Source organism: Kryptolebias marmoratus, linkage group LG16 (assembly GCF_001649575.2).
Source record: "Kryptolebias marmoratus isolate JLee-2015 linkage group LG16, ASM164957v2, whole genome shotgun sequence".
Taxonomy (NCBI): Eukaryota; Metazoa; Chordata; class Actinopteri; order Cyprinodontiformes; family Rivulidae; genus Kryptolebias; species Kryptolebias marmoratus.
The window spans coordinates 5,052,154-5,068,002 of record NC_051445.1 but is presented as its reverse complement, the minus strand read 5'-3'; the positions used below and the strand labels follow the sequence as shown (position 1 = coordinate 5,068,002).

The following is a 15,849-nucleotide window of genomic DNA, read 5'->3' as shown; positions in this document are numbered from 1 at the left end:
TGATTGGAAGATTGTGTTATCATAGGGGCCCTGGAGCCAGCCAGTTGCACTGATGGAGTGACAAGAGGCCCCTATCGTTAAAACCTTTGGAGATTTTATTTGAGTCTATGAGAGAGGTGACACAGCCAAGAAGTTTCCATGTTTATAACATAGCCTGGTTTGTCATGGCATTCTGTTTTATTCATATGATTTATATTTCCTACAACTTAGTGATCTCTCCATTAAAACCATCAGTAAAAGTATAAAAGTGTAATTAATATAATAAAATTAGCAAAACATATAAAAGGGAAAATGCAGGATTCTTTTTAAATGATTTACACAAAATCTTTAAAAAAAATTCATAAGTTCCATCAAATAATTTCATACCAGGGGTTATGATAGCTTTAGATCCCATACCTTTTCATTGGTAAAATGAACCACCATTACAGTGAAGTTAATTTCCATTCCCAGTCATGTTTTTGGTTTTCTTTATGTGCATGTGTGTTTCTATATGTGCATAAATATTTCCCTCTATTGAGGCACTTTTTCCACAAATCAGCCACATGATCAGATATTGTTTCCTAAATCCTTTTGTTTGCATCTGATAGCAGGTTAATCCAGTGAAAAGTAAACTGTGAGGAGCGTAATGCCACGGATTATCCACTTGTTTCAATTTAGGATCAAGATAAGAGGATTTATTTCAGCTGAGGTTTCACCTCAAATTGTTTAACATTTGAAATTAGGTTGAACACATATTTATTGTAAGCAAAACAAAATATGAATTGAATGATGTGAAGCTGTGTAAAAATAAAATCGCAACAACAGATTAAAATTGATGGAAAGTGATTACAGGGAAAGAAGATTTTAACTTGAAGTTTGGTGACAATGGATTTCACTGTATATCAAGGAAACAGTGTCATGAATGTTGATCTACAAACCATAATTTGGATGAACACTAACATTTTGTACATTTTGTATTGTAATATTTGCATGGAATTTAAAGCACTTCAGGAATTAATAACCATCATGTATCTGAAACACCGTAATAATGGGAACATTTTGTATTTCCACAGAGCCGAGACTCAGGAGACGTCAGGTGTCTGTCACGGGTTCCTTCATGTCAGAAAGCTCTGGAATGACAGCGACTCGTGGCATCTGGCTGGCTTTAAAAAAGACTTGTGGACTACCATCACACAAGTCCAGTTCACAAAATTTGATGAAAATTCAGGAATAGTTAAATACTCTTTTGAAAGAACAGGGTTTGAATGAATTAGAACCCCATTTCTGAGGACGTACATATTTCCTTAAACATCAAGTTTTAAATCACGGTGTAGCTGTTTTTATGTTTATTATTTTTAACATACATTAATAAACATTCAGGTGCATTATTTTAAATAGCAGACGTTTGCACTTAAAAAGGCCTCCTCTGATTAATGGTTAGCTTGATTCACTTGTTAATTTAACAATTCATTTTCTGATGGTGGATTTTAAATGTATGCATACTGTTTGTCTTAAATACTGACCATAAATCCTCAAAGGAAACACTAAACAAAATGCTGGCTCAGTCACACATAGCAGCCAAATTTTAGTATTTTAGAAGGCAGCTTACTTTGTACTTTTTCCTTTTCTTCCAGTTTTAGATTTGTGCAAAGTTTCCCTGCATTTTTCCAAACAAGATTTTTTTCATTTTGTTTTACTTTTGAAGGCAGATCGGTCTCTAAAGAACAACAAAAACAAATAGTGTAATTTTTTTTGGTTTATGTTGTTTTTTAGCAGCTTTTTCTGCACAAGTTGCAGAAGTACAATACGCACTTAACCATAAAGGAGTTGTACAGATTTAAATTTGTTGAAATTTAAAGTGTCTCAGTTTGTGAGCCTACTGCTAGCTTGGTACTTTGTTGACTCTGGTGCAACTCTAACTGCTGATGTATATTGATAAAAAAAACAAGATCAGATCAGAAGAAAACCTACGTTGAGGCATGTTTGAAGTTTCTTACATTACACGACAAAGATGTGGCACAAGAAAAGGAGCCTGTTTCAACAAGTACAAGATTGTAATGTGCATTAGTTCTTATCTAGATAAATAAATCATTTTCTTCTTGTCATATTTAGACTGTGGTGTTGGAAAGGAAACAAAAATTTACCCCACCTCCCTGAGAAAAAAAAACTGCATGGGTGTAAAAGTTAAACATTCACACAGACGTAAAATACTTTAACATTTTTTAAAAATAGCCCAAAGTAGTCATAAAATCTGTGATACATTTCTGAAATTCCATGGCTGAAATGATGTTTTTTATCTGTCTGTTTTACTGTACACATACAAAAAGGTAATATTTTATTATTTTAGTTTTGGTAACCATATATAAACTTCTATTTATGCAAATGAAGTAAACGACATATAAAGACTACAACTCGCACTTTCCTCTTTGTCACAGTACATAATGGAGTAAGATGTAGGACACCATTCGTTGTACAGCTGACTTGCTGCCGTTTTGTTCCACCAAAGTTCCTCACTTTCTTTCTAAACCTGCAGTCTCAAGTGCTGAAAATCAACTTCCTTGAAATCACAAGATTCTTTCATGCTCTTTGGGATTAATTTCAACAGAGACAGTTGTGAGTGACATTTCTTACAAAACTTCACAGCAGAAGAAAGAGGATGGAGTTATGTTTAAACATCCCATCCCCCAGCTTTAATAGTGAGAACTCTCTGCTGTTCCTCATGTTTTTGAAATGTGACCTGTACAGTAAATGAGCTATACCGTTATGATTTATGTTAGCTGCTGTCAGTATGTACTGAAGGCTTAAGTGTTCAGCACAGAACAGCTATAATGGTATCTTAATATAATAAACTGGAAATATTGTAAAAATTAAATCAGAAGCTTATAATGAAACTGGTTTTGATAGTTTAGGACTGTAACAAGCTTACTCTGTGTGTAATGTTTTCTTCACAAGCCTCAACAGTTCTGTTTTCTTTGTGTGTTTAGGCAGGACAGTTAAGGTTAGAGTCATAACAATATGTGCTTTAGTGGAAAATTACTTTTTCCATGAAAGATCTTAATGAAGCAGTGCATTTTTAAAAAAATAATGACTTATTTCTGTTGTTGCTGAGAACATTCACTAATAGAAACTGTAAATGAGCCACACTTATAAATAACTTTTTAACCCCTTCAGGTTGTGCAAAGCACTCTAAAATGTTTCTCACACACACTCATACAGTGCTTTGTATCATATGTTTTACACTCTGTATGCAGCACTTTTATTATAAAATGTTAAACTTTAGTCTTAGTGCATCAAGATAATGCATTTTATCTGAAGGTTCCTTTTGTCTCTAATCACACACTGCCCCTTTAACATCAGAGAAGAACTTGTCACCTTATAAGCAGAAAAGAATAAATTGGTTATTCAGTAAGGCTTGTATTTGTTTTTACAGAAACACATTTTTTTCTAATCCTAACCATAAAGTTTATAATTCCTAAACTTAACCAAAGTGTTAAGGAAAGCAAAAATGTGGTTTTGTATTAAAGAAGAGTTAAAAGTATTAAGTCAGCTGAGAGACAAAATCGGATCTTATTAAAGCTGAAAGGCAATGAATTCTTGATGGTGTTACAAATGAATGTAGAACTGGTGGGTGGGTGTGGAGAAAAAGTTCAGTATTTACTGTTCAAAGATGCAGGCAAAAAAAACAATATAAACTCTCTGGAAAGTGAATAATGTTGATACATAAATCTTCATCATTTGCAAACACCTGCCAGAGCATCATTATCTTTTGTAGTTTATTCTTTTAGAACAGAATGTGTGCCCAAAACAACTTTTAAATTTTGTGACCACCAGTGTTGATGTAACACAACTGTGAGTTATTATTTTTTATTAAGATAAAAGTGAACTGAAGCCCTTCAGCCTACCTTAAAATCATTCTAAGAGGGGGTTGGACAAGCCATGACTCTGCCTTTTTTTGGTCTGGTAGGTGTGACCCAGCTGAACAAAAACACACATGTGAAGCTCTTGTGTTTGTCTGTGAGCTTGTTTCATCCTCACACACAAACACATTCAGACACACACCAGCCTCTGGTCTCTGCCCCCAGGACACCCCAGTGTCTGTGTAAGAGAGACAGTGTTAGACCAACTTTTCTGCCCTGGATTTTCAACAAGAAGGAACCTTTTCCAAGCCTGAGCGCCTCATCTAACCAGGACGGCAACATGACAGACACAAGCACCAACATGAGGCTGAAGCTGCCGATCACTTGCTTCATCCTGGAGATCATCCTCATCATCCTTTTCGGTGTGGTGGTGGTGTACGACCATGACACAGATTCAAAGCTGTCTAATGAGCACGGGAACGATTCTCACAAACATGCTGACTATGAGAATGACTTCTACTACCGCTATCCAAGTAAGTGTCCGGTGGGTCAGGGGTCAGGATCTCAGTCCTGATTCCAATCGAAAAACATTGCGTTAAAATGCAGAATTAGGGGAACAAAAAAATACAAACTAAAAACAACAACAACAAAAATCGTGACTACTTTTCAAATATAGCAAGAATACTTGCTGTGTTTGAAAGTCACAGTATTTTTGCAAATGCCACTCTAAGGCGAATCATTTAAAATTTTTGACTTCATATAAAAATAATCTGTAATATACTAACTCTTTAGCATAAAAAAGACATACCATTAAAAAAGTCATTTTGAAATAATTCTTTCAAAGAGTTTGGAAACAATTATTATCAATTTCAGATATGTTTTACCTCTCCCGTTGCCTTCGAGTCGAATTGACCTGAAGTTACAAGGGCTTCTTTACTCCTCTCTATCTCTCTGTCTTTTGAGTGCTTCAGGAGGGTTAAACATGATTTATTTTATCTATACTCATAATAAGCCATGCAATATTTGAGTGCATATCTTGCAGTATGTTGTCCATTAGTAAGAATCATTTTATGTCACTGAAATATACTCTGTGTGATACAAGTTTTCTTATGAGTTGCATTACAAAAGCTCTCTATCTCGTGACTGGGCTGGTCCTGTTATTTGTTGTGAATTCTTCATAGAGATTTCTTCCAGGTCACTGCTGACCTGTAGAGACAGATGCATGCTCTACTGCTCTCCACGCACGATCACAATCCTTATCACATTTGTAAAAAGATATTCTATCTTACAGAGTACACAAATTAAAAATGTAGAAAATTGAATTAGAAGTTAGAATTGTCCCAAAGTCTCATTCATAGTTTTAGCATATTAATCCTGTTCATGTGTAACATAAAATGTGACTGGAACACCCCATTCATGTTTTATCTCATTTTTGTGTTGTAATAAAATATAACAGTGTCAGTCATATATTAATGAAATGTCTTAATACAAAAGTTAGATGTTCCAGGAATCATTTTACCTTTAAGGACACCAAAGAAACTTTTTTTTTTTTTTTCTGGGGAGATCACTTATCTCCACCTTGAAGAACTAAAATGACAGATTGCTTATGGGCACATCCTAACAAGTTGGACATTATCTGTACTTACCTGGAGGCGTCTCTCTCAGGTGTACGGGCTGTCTTTTGGAAGAGCAGACATGGGTGAAAAACGTTAAAACTTCATTTAAACTCCCGTATAGATTAGGGTTCGCTCTGCCCCCTTCCTGTGGATCACTGAATTGCGCACATGTTCATCAGACAACACATCAACTGTGAATTATTAAGAAGTTCTCTTGAAAAAAAAATCATAGATTTTTTATAAAAATATCAAAAGATTTATGTCTGTTCAAACTAGAATTATTTCCATTTTTATTTCAAAACTATGCAGCATGCAGCAGTCGTCCACGTTCAGCAATGTGTGTGAATTTTGTGTTTCATGCAGTAACATAACGCAATATTTGTTAAAGAATATTTTTAAGGCCAGACCGTGATGTTCTCCTAAACCTTAACAAGTCGATTTATTGCCTAAACTTGATTAGGAAGCAGTGTTGCCTAATCCTAAACAAGGTGTGACAAAAACCCCGAAGTCAGACAAGGTCAAAAAACAAGTGAAGCCTAAAAAACAGAGCAAATGAATATAAACATGAAGTTGATTCAGTGTAAAAACAATGTGTATAATGAGCCACCATGAGAGACAGGATGAGTAACTGCAGGAGATTAAGAAATAGTTGCATTATACTTTGCCCAAACTAGCATACAGTACCTTAAAAAAGAACAGCACTGTTTGAACTGTTCATCTTGTTGCAAACACCCACTGATTACAAGTTTAAAAAGAATTCATGTTTAAGTCTCTATTTGACTCAAACCAAAATATTCATTGTATAAGTCCAGCAATTGTCCAAAACAACCTCTCTACCTCACAGAACCAAACATTCTTGCCTTAACTCCCCCTGCTGATCCTCACCAAATTGCATCAACCTTTTAAGAATATACATATAGTAGATGTTCTTTTCTGGGGGTTTGTATCTAAAAATGAAACACATTCCCAACTCCAACGGTAGCAAACTAAACATTGGTCCCATCAGTATCTCAGCACATTATTTGCCTGTTGGCATGCTGATGTCAGCATCTACCTAAAGTCCTTCAGTGCTAAAGTTCAGTCTCACCACTTAGCATGACCACGCTCTTTGTTTCTTCAATTTATTTTATTGAATAGTTTCCTTGAGTGAATGATTAACCCAATTTAACTTAATCAACAAGTACTTTAACCTTAATGACAAACAGGTTGGTTAGCCTCTAAATGAAGCCAAACATACTGGATTCATGATGCAGTTACTTGTCTCAACATACCACATTTCCACCGCAACCAACCTCTTGGGACTTCTAACTATACTCTGAGCAAAGACTCATCCTTTGCACTGAGGCAACAATAGGACACACAGAATATGGTTTTAAATTTGAATATGGTCTTTGAAGTATTGCTCTAAGCTACTGAAGGTGACAAGCTTTTAGAAAATAAGGGTGTCGATTAAAAGTCCGTGGCATTTCATGGTCTCAGACAGTGTTTAATCTGACGCCTTAACTGTCACGGGAGCTGAAACACAAGTTCACCTTCATGTCTCAGGAACCTGTATACACAACCTTCATCCTGTATCCTTATTCCAAGCTTGGTAAAAACACTGTACAATAAACATAGACAGATCCAGACTAATCCAGAATCATGCTTCCTGTAAAATAAGAAAGGTAAGCTCACTGAAATGTGCCTCGTATGTCTCTGTCTTGCACAACAGTGATGAAAGAGACTGTCTGAGAGGTCAGATTCTGAATCCAGGAGATATTCCTTTTAAGCTGCTACTTAACATTAACAATAAAGACATTAATCTACCTACAAACGGCCTTCGTAGTATTTATTCTAACATCAGTTATTTTGGTAAGTTTCTTGGTAAAGTTTAAAATTTTCACAACACAATATTCATACATAAAAACATTTTTAATTGTGTGTGTGTTAGTTGAAAATATCACTGTAGTCTCTTAATAAATCTGGTGACGGTTGGACTCTATTTCTACACAGCAGAGCTCTTTATTGCTCTGATATGAAGGTGTCCTTTCGGGAATCTGGGAACTGTGAGTATTTAGGCTGAAATGCCAACAGAGACACTGGCAAGGCACCCGCTTGGCCATGCCAATTAACAGTTACCATGGCAACACCTCTCACAGCACAAAGCAATATTATGTATAGCAGTTTGGAGCAAATAATAAGCAGAGCTCACAGACTGTGTGAACCAGGAAAGAAGACATGCATTTAAAATGGACTGTTTCCTGTACTTGTATACTGTTTAGACAATAATAGTTTTTTTTACAATGATTATCTAGGTATTATTGTTTATACAATAAAAACTACCACCATTCATGAGTCATTCTGCACAGGTTTGGAGTCACAACTGAACTTGATTTCCTGCTTAACCAAAGTTTATACAACTGCATGCTCTAGGAACTTCTGTTTTCAGTGACAAAACCTTTAGATCCCTGGCAGCTTTTGTTGATGGAGGCTGAAAACACTGACATTTACCTGATGAGCTGTTGCCATGCCTCTGTCATAAGACTTCTCACCAACAAAATATAAACAGAGCTTCAACAGTTAGATTAGTCTCTTTTCTCTTTTCAAGTTCATTTTTTAAATTCAGATAAAAATGTATTGATTTTATTTTTACTTTACTACTTTTAAAAATCACAAATATTTTTTGTTTGTTCACTTGTTTATTTTATTATTTGAAGCTTATGATGAATCAATCACTTGACCCCACTCTGAAATGTGTGGAACTTGAATGTAAGACTTTTCATTTAACACTTCTTTTGAGCTACTCACAAATATTACAGTTTGATGAAGAGGAATGAAACTTATTTTAACTGATGGATAAAAAATATGACAAAAAGCAAACACTCTTTGAGAAGTTTGCTTGAGAACTTTCTGTACTGAGTGCATCTTAATTAAATGTATTTTTCAGTTTTACCGTTTATAAAATGTACAAACAAAGTACTAGTAGTGATGGATTTCATGATCATTCATTGTTTTCTGCATCCGGCAGGTTTCCAGGATGTGCATGTGATGATCTTCATCGGCTTTGGCTTCCTCATGACCTTCCTGCAGCGCTATGGCTTCAGCAGCGTGGGCTTCAACTTCCTGATCGCAGCCTTTTCCCTGCAGTGGGCCACTCTCATGCAGGGCTTCCTCCATGGCTTGCATGGCGGCAAGATCCACATTGGGGTGGAGAGGTGTGTGATAAACACAAACACATTAATGGTCCTCTAAATGCAATATAATACACATACTGCCATGTTTGCTCTCAACTCTTCTTAGTTACATTTCAAAAGAAGCAGATGTCAAACAAGAAATACCACAAAGAAATCCATTTCTTTATTAGACATACAAATACTAAAACAAATTCTGTTTTCAGACCAAGAGAGAAGGGGCACTATCATTTTAGCATCAAATTTTACCTCATCCATATGCTAAAAGTGAGCTTTACTCCTGCCTAAAAGACAGGCCACTTGTGAAATGATTACACTATGTTTCACTTTTTGCATAATTTTTTTTAAATGCAGGATTTTTGCTGAACATGTTTATAAATGAAGCCTTTTTTTTGTCTGGTTTGCACTCATTATCTCAGAAAAGCATTGCTTCTTAGTTCAAATTATGTATTTGAATGCTTTTACGTGCATACCTTATTTTAAAGCTCAATTTTTGGCCTCACAGAGGAAATTAAATATTGCTGAGACCATTTACTGTTCCTAAACATAAATTTATTATTTATCAAACACAATATCTAAACACAAAGTATCTGTTGATGAAAGCAATGTTCAAAGATTTTGTGTCCACTGTAAACTGTTCTTAAATTCTTAAACATACATATTATTATTAATATTTTATTTTTCAGTATGATCAATGCTGATTTCTGCACCGGCTCTGTGCTCATCTCATTTGGAGCAGTTCTGGGTAAAACCAGCCCAGTCCAGCTGCTGGTCATGGCGATATTTGAGGTCACACTGTTTGCTGTCAATGAGTTCATCTTGCTGTCAATTCTGGGAGTGAGTACTAAAAAAAAAATCATATTTGGATCATTTCAGAAACAGATGGAGTGTATCCAGTTTATTGCTTTTATTGTCTTCATGTTTCAGTTTGAGTTTATTGTTTATTTTATTCAGTTATCTTTGTTAACCTTGTCTTAGTTCAGTTCTTGTTTGTCGTGTCTTTGTTTCCTGTCATCATTCACTTCTCCTCAGTCAGTCTCTTGTTTTCCTGCCACGCCCATCTTCACCTGATCCTAGTTGTTATCACTCACCTGTGCCCATTTCACCTAATTACTCTCTGTTTTAAAACCCGGTCATCTCCTCCACTCACTGCTGGTTCATTGTCGCTTCATACGTTGTCTGGTTGTCCCTCTTGTTTTGTGTCTCACTTTTAGATTTGGTTATGCTGCCACGTCAGCCTTTGTTTTTGATTATCTTTAATTTTAATAAATTAGTTTCCTTTTGAAAGACGAGTCTGTGCTCTGGGTTCGCCTCCTCCTCCACCCAACATGATGGAAGAATAATCTAGAATTCTTTGTGCAGTCATTCTACTCATGCACTTACAGTCATGCAACACTTAACTACAACTATCCTACAAATTAACTTTGTTTCAGACCAGAGATGCTGGAGGCTCCATGACCATCCACACATTCGGAGCCTACTTTGGCCTGATGGTGACACGAATCCTGTACCGGCCCAACCTGGACAAGAGCAAACACAAGAACTGCTCCGTCTACCACTCTGATCTGTTTGCTATGATCGGTAATCATCATACAAAGCTGGAGATATCTTGGAATTGTTTATATAGTTTGCTGCACACATTCTCAAAAATGTCCCATGCTGCTAAGTGGTGACAACAGGAGCTGTGAAACAAACAATAGTACTAAAAAGACTTAAATCTTATCATTCATCTGTTTTCTACTACATCATAAAACCCTCAAACTAGCAGCTAAATGGCTGACAGTTAAGTATTTAGACGCTACCTTTTGATGTGCTGTGTTCAATTTCACTTTATCTGCTGATAAACCTCTAAACTAGTAAATATTTGAACCCATAGGTACCATCTACCTGTGGATGTTCTGGCCCAGCTTCAACTCTGCCATCACAGAACACGGAGATCCCCAGCATCGCACAGCCATGAACACCTACTACTCCCTGGCAGCCTGCACTCTGTCTACGTATGGCATGTCTGCCCTCACGGCTCATGATGGCAAGCTGGACATGGTGAGCAAGATTTAGGATTCTCATTTTCAGTTTATTGTTTCTAAAATTAAATGAAGAAGTAAGAACCTGCGAGAACAGAACTACATCACTGTGATGCTAATTTAACTGTAAGATCAGGTTGGTAATTTTTAACAGAACCCCTTAGTCACTCTTGAAGTCTTCAACCATGAAGGTTCAATAATTTACAGTTTAGGAGGAACTAATTACAGTTTAAAGTAGTCTTGTTTAGCTTACAATAAGAATTATAAGGTTCCCTCTGTTGCTTCTCCCTTGTTCTCTCATATATTGTATCTTAATTTGGCTGAATTCCTTTTGTCTTAATTCACACCAGTAGGGGGGTTTGCTTAATGCTGTTATGCTTAAGTAAAATCAGGATTTCATTGCACCTTCGAGGTCGTAGTGCTTTAAAAGTGACCACCAATAAAATCATAAAATGGCTAAATTATTGTCAGGATTTTAGAAATGCTGTGTGGACTTTCAGTGCCTCTAAAATGACACTTGCACGTTCATTCATTCATCGTTCATTTCCTGTTACTGCTTTATCTTAGTCAGGATGCTGGAGTCCATTCCAGCTGTCACTGGGCAAAAGACACCTCAGATTTACTTTATTTATATCTTCCATAATTTAGACACTCTGTACATTAGTTAACTTTTAATGAAAGAATTAAAAAACATTGGAAGCTGTTTGAGGTCTGAAGTAACTTTTGACTGACAGAGGTAAATAAATGCTGGGTCAGAAATTGTCAGAATTGATTATATTAACAGTACATCCAAGTGAGCAGCTACCAGAGAAATGCACATTTAAAAAGATGCTTAATCAAAATCACCTTCTCTGTTGTAGGTCCACATTCAAAATGCTGCCCTGGCTGGTGGAGTCGCAGCAGGAACAGCTGGTGAAATGATGCTGACGCCTTTCGGCTCCATGATTGTTGGTTTCTTGGCCGGCATCATCTCGGTGTTGGGCTACAAATACCTCTCAGTAAGGATGACTCAGTATTTTTTGCCCATAAATGAATTATTATATTAAACACATGAAAAGAGGAGTTGCTGAACTCTATAGATGCAGCATCTGTCCAAAGGTTTGAACACATTGATTATAAATCTGGAGTTGCTACTATTCTTGTGTTAAATCAGCAACGTTGTTTCTTCTATTTCTCCCCCTTCAGCCCATCCTGGAGGAAAAGCTTCGGATTCAAGACACCTGTGGGGTTCACAACTTGCACGGGATGCCCGGCGTCCTGGGGGCCATTGTGGGGGCTGTCACTGCTTCTGTGGCAACCAAAGACGTATATGGACATGGGTAAACAATTCATCTAATGCAATAAAACGTTTTTCAGGTTAAATCTAGACTCAACAAGCAGAACTTTTGCTCTGAGTTTTGAGCTAAAAACTGTATAGAGTGTAAGAATTTTTGCAGCGTATCACTAAGTTATAGAAGAACAACAAAAAAATAATTCCAATAAACAATCAACATTTACATTTTTTTTTACATATGTATTGTAAATAAAATAGTCCTGCTTTAAAATATTGTTTTCCATCCTTGTGCTAGAATAACTTAAATTATGAACCGACTTTATTGATATTTTTCTTTGTGTGTCTTTAAGTTTGGAAAAAGTGTTTCCTGATGTGGCGAGTGGAGAAAGAAATGCAAACTACCAGGGAGGCATACAAGCACTTTCCCTTGCTATCACCCTGGGCATGGCCCTGCTTGGAGGGCTTATTGTTGGTAGGTGTCACATTTATCAGCTTTATTTTGCAAACTGAAGGTAAGCACATTTAAAAACTAGTACAATGCTAAGGCACAATGTTTTTTTTACATTTTGACAAGTTTAGATTTATTTTATTATTTGGTTTAGAAAGTTAAGATATAACACTGGTTTATACACTTCTGGTAAAATTAATATACAAAAGCCCATATAGGATCTCTAAATCAGTAAATCTGACATGCTTGAGGCTTGTTTTTACTGTCTGTCTACTTCTAATATCTAATGTCTCCAGGACCTGTTGTACAGTACAACTTCACACAAATCAAGGTTTCCAGATTTGTTGTCAGGCTGAAATGAATAAATAAATAGTTTTACATGCCTGAACTCATGAGACATTTTTATGCATGATAGCAGAAGTTCAGAACCAAATAGGTTCTTGTTCATATAAATTAATATGCTTCCAGTCATTTATTACATTAGAGATATCAAAACTTCTATACATGCATCCACAAAGCATATGATAAATTTAAAAAACAGATCCAAACTAAAACACTGAAATGTGACTGACCACTGGTGCTTTGTGTTCAGGTTTTATTTTGAAGCTGCCCATGTTCGGTGCTCCTCCTGACACCATCTGCTTCGAGGACAGCATCTACTGGGAGGTGAGTATAAAGACTCAACAGGGAGAGAGACAAGCAACAGCAGAATACATAAGCGTTCCTACTGACAAGCTTATAAAAGGGTATTCACTTTGAGTTCATTTTAGCTCAGGGCCCTGTTTTCCTTAACACCCAATAATATGGGTATTTTCAAAACGTTTTTTGAAAAAATTGGATTTTTAAACAAAATGCTTCAAACTATCTAAGTGGTAGCAATATACTGGTTTTGAATATGTAAAATGATGTCTTTGGTGGTTAAAAAGAGGGAAGATTTTAATGCCACAACCATAAGATGGTGTTGTTGCACCAGCAGAAGCATCCAGGTGACAGTCACAACAGACCATATGGGTGTCTGAACACCAGAGGGAGCAAATTTACCATCCCTGCTGGGTGATTAAAAACAGCTTCTCATGCTAAGATGGCCTAATTTAGATTTCCACCAATGGACTGAGCATCATGTTTGTTGTTTACTATGCTTGTGCATTTATAATGTGAATTTTTGAGTTTATATTCTGCAAGCATGATTAGGTTTAAATAAAAGCAGATTTGTCTGTTTTATTTCTCACTGACCATTTCCCCAGATAAAAACTATTAGAATGAATTATTCTTTGTTTATTTATAAATATTGAGAATTACTTTCATTTTTTTAAAGATAAATGAAGCAAAACTCTTGAAATTACTTAATTTGGTCCTATTTTATGGTAATATTTTTTGTTTTATTTAGCGCTTATGTTTTCCTAAACAATACCAATGACAAATCAGTAAAGAGGTTTCATTCTTAGCCTCAGTTATCTGCATCTATGTAAAGCAAATCAGAAAAAAGAAAACTACAACAAAAGACAAATTATTGGCAGCACTTAAAGCTGAATTATTGTCATAAAATGCATACAATGGAGAATAAAATTGATGACATGAAAATGAAATAATGTTCCCATTTTCTGTCTCAGGTGCCGGGGGAAGAGCATCATGAGGAGCAGATGACCGCGGTGATGACGGAGGAATCTGAGAAACTCAACGCTTAAACTTTGAGACAGGAAACCAGAATCACAGAGAAACACTCTGAGGTTAAAAACAGCACTTGAAAGCCTGCAGGCTCAAAAATGTTAAAATGTATCCACATTGTGCTTGTGCCAGCTGCCAAACTGTGTGTTTTACATGAAATAAATATATATTTTTACACAGCTAAATAAGAAATATCAGCTTTTACGGGTTATTAAATGTCACTAGTGGCCAATCTAGAGCCAGATTTATGTTACAGAACTGTGAAACAGCTGCACTGACAAGACATGGTTCTTTTTACTGAAAAATGGCTTCTAAGATTCCAATAAAGGATGATGTGTTACAAAACCTGATTTTTGCAGTCACTTCCAACCAAAGACAAACATTTAAAGCCAAAAAACTGCATTCAATAAAATATCTTAAGTGAGAAACAGAATTTTAAAATGTTTGAGTAAACTTGTTTTTTATGCTGTCATGTTAATCAGACACATGTTTCTTTCAGAAATCTAATGATGTTTTAAATTTCTTTTATCTTTTAACACATACTAGTATTCCATACTAAACATTTTCATTAGTTAGAATAGAAATGCAGTTTTAGTACAGTTATTCACCCTTAAGTAGATAGTTATAATTCATTTATTTTAGAAATTAGACTTTTTGGAAACACAGTTTTGGTTTATTTATGGCATAAAATAAAGTGTTCAAACTTTGTTTTGTCTCTTGTAATGTTTAACATCAAATAATAAAGTAGCTTTTTAACCATCAGTGAATAAAAAGTGGACCAAACCCAATGATAACTAATTAGTCACACAAACTAAAACCAATGTGGTTTTGTGGTGCTTAAAGGGATAGTCTGGTCATTTCTGAAGTGATGTTCTGTCTAATAATTATCAAAAGTTAGTACATTATCAGCCGTGATGTCAGAGTATGGAAAAAAGAGAAATACTCTTACTCAGATTTATTCCTTCATTTTAACTTAGAACTGCAGGATTCATTTGATGTTAGTTTTCTCACAAAAACAACAGCAGCAGCAACAAAAACACAACAAAACAAATGAAAAAAGACAATACAAATCATCCATAAGAATAAACCTTCATTTTTGTTTGTGCCACTCAAAGTTCATGATGCCTCAAATTCAACACTTTGAACAATTTCTGCTCTAGCTGCTTGAGAGTTAATACACTGCAAGAAAAACACAGAGAAAAATCTTAAAATATGTATTACAGTGTGCATGAAATAATTATGTACTGCAAGCTTTGTTGTTTGGGGCATAGAGTGTCCATGTTTAATTAATCCCAGGTTATGAGCCGACATTAATCATACAAGACCGAGTGTTTGGAAAAGATCATGACTTGATACAGCAGGTGTTTACAGTGTTTGTATAAACCCATCTATCCATTCTGACAGACAGTGTTAAACCCTTCATGAAACAGAAAACTGATCTCCCTTAGGCTACTTTACACATGACCGATCTCCTGGAAACAGAGGTTTTTAATCCTGTGCCAGTTAAATCCACTGTAGTTTCCATGCCAGGTCACTAGATTGTGCTGACATGTGCATGCTCACAGACACGAATATCTCCAGCATGTAAACAGATAAATCCAAAAAGGTGACTTGTTTAGACCTACAGTGAGGTTGTGTTGCTGCTATATGTTGAAAAGGATGAGTAACACAAACAGCCCTCTGCTATCTGCCCCTATTACTGTTTTTAATCTACTCATGTTGCAGCTGTCTGTAGTGTGCGTGAAATGCAACAGAGTATCTGAAAAGTTCCACTCTGAAACCTCAATTCAAAAGGTTTTTGTGTCAGAGAATCTGAA

The 15,849-nt window shown here is 35.8% G+C and overlaps 1 protein-coding gene across 1 annotated transcript; it reads left to right on the top strand.

Moving 5' to 3' along the window:
- Window positions 1-4,015: 4,015 nt before the first annotated feature.
- Window positions 4,016-14,217, top strand: rhbg (Rh family B glycoprotein; the record flags this gene model as incomplete). The annotated part of the gene is given in 10 exon segments (NM_001329354.1): window positions 4,016-4,369; window positions 8,460-8,646; window positions 9,309-9,459; window positions 10,056-10,203; window positions 10,499-10,665; window positions 11,507-11,644; window positions 11,832-11,965; window positions 12,270-12,391; window positions 12,960-13,033; window positions 13,978-14,217. Coding segments are annotated over 10 exon segments (1,389 nt in total). The 3' UTR covers window positions 14,053-14,217.
- Window positions 14,218-15,849: the final 1,632 nt, after the last annotated feature.